General features: G+C 38.9%; 1 protein-coding gene across 1 annotated transcript; it reads right to left on the bottom strand.

Moving 5' to 3' along the window:
- Nucleotides 1–5,018: 5,018 nt before the first annotated feature.
- Nucleotides 5,019–7,368, bottom strand: LOC124045320 (forkhead box protein G1-like). Its single transcript, XM_046364620.1, has one exon. The coding sequence runs from the start codon at nucleotides 7,205–7,207 to the stop codon at nucleotides 5,969–5,971; it is 1,239 nt and encodes a 412-aa protein (XP_046220576.1). The 5' UTR covers nucleotides 7,208–7,368; the 3' UTR covers nucleotides 5,019–5,968.
- Nucleotides 7,369–7,688: the final 320 nt, after the last annotated feature.

The raw sequence follows: 7,688 nt of genomic DNA, 5'->3' as shown, positions 1-7,688 counted from the left end.
TGTCACAGTCGCCTATCAACAGGCCTATCCTTAATACTTTTTTGTGCATTATATTCTGAAATTATAATAGTTCAATCCGAAATATTTGCTCAGTGACGATAAAAAGACACGGCTATAATAGCACTATAGGCTATTATGCACTATAGGCTATATGTAGATAATTACTTTACAACAACCAAAACCGCACACACACGATAATTTATTTTGTCAGCTTTACACTGACGTTTGTTCATTCCACGTGTAAACTCTGTGTTGTTGTTTTAGTCGCCCTGCTCTGCTTTATCTTAGCCAGGTCGCAGTTGTAAATGAGAACTTGTTCTCAACTGGCCTCCCTGGTTAAATAAAGGTGAAATACATATGAAATCATTCATTACCAAAGCAATGGCCCATTATTTAAAGATCCAGCGCCATTTATGTATTTTGACATAGCATATAACTAACTAAAGGACTGGGGGAGAAAATGAAATCATTCAATACCAAAGCAATGGCCCATTATTTAGTTACTATGTAAGAATTCATCCTCTTATCAACAAAAAAAAGCGAATAAAAAAAAAAGTTTTAAAACATAACTATATTTTTAGGGAGAGATGCACTCTCACAGAACATAAGAATAATGGTGATTAAATGCATTATCAAAACAAATAGACCCAGTAGCCCTTCGTCTAGACCGGCTAGCCTACTCCTTTCTGTAATCTATAAATTATTGAAAGAAAGCGCTCGAGCATGAGGCTAGAAATAACCCTAAATAGAGCACACTCGGCGTAAGAAAATATTGATATGTCATATGATTGGGAGGATTGGGCCCCTGTGTATTTGATCTGTAGTTTCACGGGAAGTAGAAGTAAATTGAAATGACACGACTTTGCACTTAAACAAACGGATTTCGTCAGGGTATGGGTTGTTTGTTTAACCCGACAGCTCGGTGGAACAAGTCGCACGCTTTACACACTCATTAAAACGATTATTCACGATCTGTCGAATGTTTTCTAGTTCGTTCACACGAACCTCTAGCAAAGTAATACAGTCAGAGACTGCAACAAAAATGTTATTATTGCGTGTACGGGCTAGATGTTGGATAGCCTGTTGCGTCTCACAAACTAGGGCCAGGTTTGACAGACTACCGCAAAATAAGTATTGTTTAACCAGCATTCGAGACATATTTAATCGCTGTTGGTGTGGTGTGGTGTGGCCTGGACATGACATACTTGAATAAAATAGTGACACCTAACACACACACAACCGCACGCGCTCGTACACACACACACACACACGCACACACCCACACGCGCACACACACGCTTGTATAATTTTACACTTACAAGTTTAATTGTTATTATTATTATTGTTTATTTTTATTATCATTATCAGGCCTGTTATTACTATTACAATGAATTACTTTATATATGTGTAAATATGTAATACACATAACGGACAGATTTTTACTTCAAATTTAGACTTTTTACATCAACGCCTCTGACCAGTGACCATCACCTACATTGTTTATTACTGGGACTGAATAATAAATAACTGAAAATATCTCCTGCACTTTGACAAGCCTTACGATGCCATATCATAATCCTAACGCTAATCTCCACATCTCTGCACGCATTTTCAATGTTAGCCATGTAGGGTTAAGGTGGTTATCATGATATTACGTAGCCTTCTAAAAGATTCTAGCGCCCTCAATCTGCGAGGCGTAGACCTACAAGATAATGGCCGATGCAAGCTTTTTGTACACAGGCAAGGAATGAAAAAATACAAGTATTTTGATTAATACTCCACCTTTTGGGTCATAAATGAATAAAGGATATTACCATTTTTTTAAGTACATGACTACTATTCAGAAAAAAATCATTCGCACCTTTTTTATTAGGCTATTCGTAGTAGTCGTAATACTAGTAGTAGTATTAGAGTAGCAGTAGTAGACATATTCTTATTCGTATTCTTAATATTCTTAATATTTTTAGTATTATTCAAATCCGTGCCTTTTGATTTGGTCCCAAGAAAAGTTTGGTTTCACCTCATTTTAACATTCTGTCATAAAGAGCAAATCTTCAACTTCATAAAATAAATTAGTTTTCCCATCTCAAGAGGTAACAAAAATATATACTATAGTAAGTGTGCAAAATAAAGTAACAGGGTTGACCCTAACAGGGTTGACGATTTAATCTTAAATCAGCCATGAATCCCATGTGACAGGGGGAATAGAAGCTGTAACAGGGAGTGACAATTGAATGCAAGCTTCACAAAAAAAATGGTAGAACCAGCGCACCTGATTCTACATTAATTTGACTATTAGATGTTCAATGTTTCTTTAGAAAATATATTTTTTTTTATAGGAATAGTTTCACCATATTAAAACGAGAGTTCCGTTCGGTAAGAGGGTTGACCTTAAAATGAGGGAAGGGGTTTCTTTTACCTTAAAATTAATCACTAATCACATTAAATAAATAACCCGATAAACTTCACAAATGACTTTGTTAAAGGAACAGAATAATTAAGTCTTTACAATAATGGTGCCATCTTGGAGAAATGTTGGGGTTAAGTGGGTTAAAATCATCCTAGAAGTCACAGAGGATGCATAGAGGCATGTCAAAATACTGCATTTTGGCACTTTAGCAAGTCTTTAATCATATTAACAAATCAGATCTATAGAAATGTTAATGCGGTCTATATTAAAGGGCGCTTAATTTGACTATAGCAGTCATTTAATATTCAGTAGGCCTATTTGTGCACAATTTCTACTTCAAATATCAAAGGGATAAGGTATGCAAATGTGATTATTTCCGTGGATTGACCCAGGCCTATTATTGCTGAGGCATCAGCACCAATTGTTGTTAGCTGCTGTTGTTGTTCTTTTTGATGATGTTTGTGGTCAGATATTTGTGTGTTTAGACCCATGCGAGCTGAGCCTCAGGATTGTTGCTATGCTATACGTTTATACTGAAGCCCCTGCACGTGCCCTACCATACAGCTAGTTCTGTGCAGAAAGCAGGATTTGGTGCACAGGCCTACTCATTGGACACCAAATACATATGATATCCCCACTATTCCCATCCGTGTGTAAACGTGCATAAAGGTCAGTTGTTATCCTATGTGTCTGCGTCGACATACATTCGTGTCGACATTCATTCATACGCATGTCTGTTAGTCAATTACCTTAATTGGCTGGTTTCTCTTGGGGTCTATGTCATTTCCTACTACAGTACATACTTTGTGCACCTTAACTTAACCAAGATATTACCAGAGAATCGAGTATGGTGCTATTCTAAAATTGGTGTTTTCATTCATTCATACGTCTATGTTTAACTTCAAAATATAGATGTAACACTGATAGCCTATAGGTCTAGATTTTGGTCTAAATGTGTCATAGATTTTTCACTTCCGGTTGGCGAGTCCAGTCTCTTGAGTAGCTGGTGTCTGGATTGAGGCTTAGGCTGGACTGGAGGATGTCCTCAAATCGCTCTGCTGTCGCTTTGAGGTACAACCACGCCCTTACCCAATCCATATTTAAAATGGCATACACAGATTGTAGTCTTCATGACACACGAGACACCGAAAATACGAGAACTTGAAATTCCTCACTTATAGGTTTAAAAATATCTATTATCGTGCTGTCAGACAGTAGCGCACATATTTCCGCCTCGATTAGCGGTTACATCACCCATGCAGTATAGGGTAAAGCAACCCAGTTGTAAAGACCAACGCTTGGCACGCAATCCTTTAGTTAATGCTTTCCTCTCTGTGGTTCAGGCATATTAATTGATCATTGTTGTGGCTAAAAGTGCAAGCACATTGGCATATTGTTAGGCCTTTTATTTGATTCTTCGTATTCTGTATACGGCTATTGGCGTAGCCTAAATTTTAAATAGCCTAACAATATGGTATGTCCACCGTTTAGAATGTCTTTCATTTATTATCAAACTGTGAATAAATGTAAATATTATCTGATATTTTGTGTGGGAAACAACATTTCTGCTTCAAATGTATCATATTGTTTCTTGGAGCACGTACACTGTATATATACCAATACTTTTAAGAAGATATATTTCTTCAAGATATAACCCGACCTCATTGCCTTTTGAGTGGTCACCCCATTTAACATTTGAACGATAACATCTAGCGAGGAGATATTGAGTTGCACTAGTCCATTGTGAAAAGCAGTGAGGTTATTGCATTACAGTTGCATACTCATTTAACACGAGGCCTCTTTAGGAAATGAACAAATTACTGACCGCACAGCGTTGAAACGTAGGCTATGTACGCTTCTGTTGTGTTTTATTTGTGCTATGTATGCCCTCCTACCACATCGGATGAAGAGAAATACAATAAAATAAACAATTAAGTAAAACGTATTCTACAGGTTATAGCTGCACAGGCATTTAAATACACATGCATTTCCTTATTATTCATTTAGCCTACCATTACATAGAAATGCTTTAGGAACGCATGTAGACCTATATGGCCTGGTCTGAGTTTGAACAATGTAACGCCCCCGAAGCGAATCAAACAAAACTCATCATCATATAGAGGATATGAGGGAGATGAAGGACAAATACACAACCACACAAACACCAGCGGTTACTGTTAATAAGTGCTAAAGGGCTAAACCGAATCAAAAACAGCCTGCACGAGACCATGAATAGTCAGTCACGTGCATTCTGCCTACTACTAGATGTTTAATCTTATCCATCCCTTTGCCACACGATTGCTAATTTGTGATTGCAGTTTATTTAACATGGGTAGGCCTGGTTTGTCTTTAACAAACACATACTATGTACCAAGTAGTGAAAATAAGGGAGACAAAGAAAGGGTAAACATTGTTTTTGTCAGTTGGTTCTCAAAGCCAAACGCTGAACCGAGGAGGCCTTTCACGGTCAAGGCCTAGGTCCTCCACGCACAGTGTTGCCTGCACAGTAGTCCAATAAACAACCACATGCAACATAACAACCTACCGAAACGTACTAATATTCGGAATGACAAAAAAGACAAAACTTTTCATCAGATATGGACGTAACCTATTATTTTATTTTGTTCGATTGACAGTTTTAGCGACAAAAACACGGGAATAAGACCACAATATCACAACCATGAAATTTAAAGACAACATAAACAATCACTCCATATTTGCATGAGGCGTTTGCTCAACACGGGTTACACGTTCGCAAAGTTAACCTATAATTACAATAGGTATTGACAGTTCACTAAGTACAAAAGGATGTGGTCTGGTGGTGACCACATTCAGTAAAATATGCACAACACAAGCTAAAGGCATTCATTCATTTTGTCCCCTTCTGAATCTGTTCTGGTGCTGAATACTGAAATTCTCAAGTATTTTTTCTAAACCCATTCTTTGGTCTATAAAGTATAACAGTATTGTGAAAATGTAATATATAAATGAATGTCATAAAGTACTAGCCTAATTTGTTCATAATGGGAGAGGACAAAATAACAAAGAGCCATGGGTTGGTATGGTTATTCTGCATTTTAAAAACACATTTATTTGAAAAGGAAAAATATACAAATTAGTGTTATTTTTTTGTTGTTGCAAAAATCATATTCCACCAGTGCACTCATGATACGTGATAATACTGCAAACATGGAGACTGGTGGTTGATGTGATGGTATTAGATATTCTTAATATTAAAATTAGGCAAATCTGCAGACTATTTAAATACACATTCTAAGGTAATGCCTCTCAGTCCAAAACCTACATTTACTCTTATTTTTTTGTTGTTATCACATTGCACGTTGCTGACGGTGGAATAATAAACAACTCCCCGAAACATGACATATGCCTACGTACACAGAAATAAATGCAGAATATTACTAAAAAATACCTGGACTTCAGTTCTGGCTGCTTTCATTTTGTTTTTCTCTTTGTTTACTTGATCTTTCCTTTATATGTTTTAGAATGTAAACGGGTGTAAAATGCTCACTTACAGTCTTGCTCCCGAGGGATGTTTTGTTAGTGTATAAGTGGATTTGAAGTTGACCCTTGATTATGATGTGTGAAGTAATCAGAAAGTCCTCCAGAAAGTCCTGAAGAGAAACTTGGTAGCGAAGACCTTAAAGACTCACAGGGAAGAGATGAGGGCGCCTGCGGGGAGGAGGAGGAGGAGGCGACCCTGGCCGCCATCGAAGCGCTGCTCTGGGAGGTCATTGATGGATGCGGGACATGGGGGAAAAAGTAACTTGTCTGTCCTGCAAGGAGGTTTATGGACGAACATGGGTTTAAAGAGTATGTCCCGGAGCAGGGCACCGATAGACCACATGGCACAGAGGCCGCCAACGCCGCCGCCGTTAGGTGATGAGTGGCATAGGGAATGTCTCCATTCACAAGTCTGTCAACACTTAGGCCATTGGAAGAAGGGAAAGAATGGTTGTTCCCCAAACTGTTTTGAGTCAACATTGTACTGTAGGACATAGGATGACTAGGGTAAGCCGATGATGTCCCATTGTAGCTCAACGCGCTGCTGGCCCTCGGATGGTGAAGCGAAAGAAACGGTGACATTGGCCAATATAGAGAGCCGGCTCTATCCATAAAGGTCAACCCAGAGGAAGTAAGACGAGCACCCCGCTTGAAAGCCAACTTTGCCCTGGATGTGGTCGATCTCCGGCGAAGTTTGCCTGTTGTCCCACCGATAAACACATCGTCACTCGAGGGGTCAAGCATCCAGTAGTTCCCCTTACCCGGGTCATCATAGTGCCGCGGGACTTTAACAAAACATTTGTTTAGGCTAAGGTTATGCCTGATGGAATTCTGCCAACCCTGCTTGTTCTCCCGGTAATAGGGGAAATTCTTCATAATGAATTCGTAAATACCGTTCAGAGTTAGTCGTTTCTCCGGACTCTGCCGAATAGCCATCATAATTAAAGCATTATAGCTGAATGGTGGTTTCTCGTACTTGCCGTTTTTCTTTTCACCGTCTTTCCCACCGCTCTCTCCCTCTTTGCTATCCTTCTTCTCTTCCTGTTTTTCCTTTTCGTCCATGCAAGTGGTTTCATTGGACGAATTGTCACTTTTGGTGCAAATGTTCTCTGACTTTGCATCTTGCACTAGAGAAGGTAAAGGGCTCTTCCCCTCTTCTTCTGACACGGTTCTGTGGTGGTTGTCACTTTGGACGGCTTCAGGCACCAGACTGTTTATACTGAAAGATGATTTAGTAATCATTTTCACTTCTTTCCGTTCTCCCATATCCAACATCACACGCAAGGTCAAATGGCAATAAGCAGCAGCACAGTTATATCTCAATGTCTTACACCGGCAACTCTGCTAATAAAAACTATTTCATGTTCTATACAACACATCGATAGGAGACAGATCGCTACAATTAATTATGGAGCCACAGACACTAAGCTGTAAAAAAAAATTTGGTTGAACCTTTACGGACTACAGCCAACCACAGCACCATAAGTATTAACGCGTCCTCCCTTGTTCCAGCCAATCACAGAGTAGTTCTTAGCTGTTGCTTAAGTGCGCAAGGATACACGCGTTCACCAATGCAACGCAGAATGGGCTCATCCTTATCAACAAAGGATTTATTTCTCGGACCAAAATCATACCAAGAAAATGGATCACACAACCTTAATCCATTTCACTGCTCTTGAAATTTCCAGATTGCTGATTCAACATATCTCTCCGTCTTTAAAGTTTGTTTACATTTCGTTGGGAAAAAAACACAAGA

The sequence above is a fragment of the Oncorhynchus gorbuscha genome, linkage group LG10 (genome assembly GCF_021184085.1).
Source record: "Oncorhynchus gorbuscha isolate QuinsamMale2020 ecotype Even-year linkage group LG10, OgorEven_v1.0, whole genome shotgun sequence".
In the NCBI taxonomy this organism is placed as follows: domain Eukaryota; kingdom Metazoa; phylum Chordata; class Actinopteri; order Salmoniformes; family Salmonidae; genus Oncorhynchus; species Oncorhynchus gorbuscha.
Note: the sequence above shows the minus strand (reverse complement) of the source record. Positions and strands in the feature narration are given on the sequence as shown.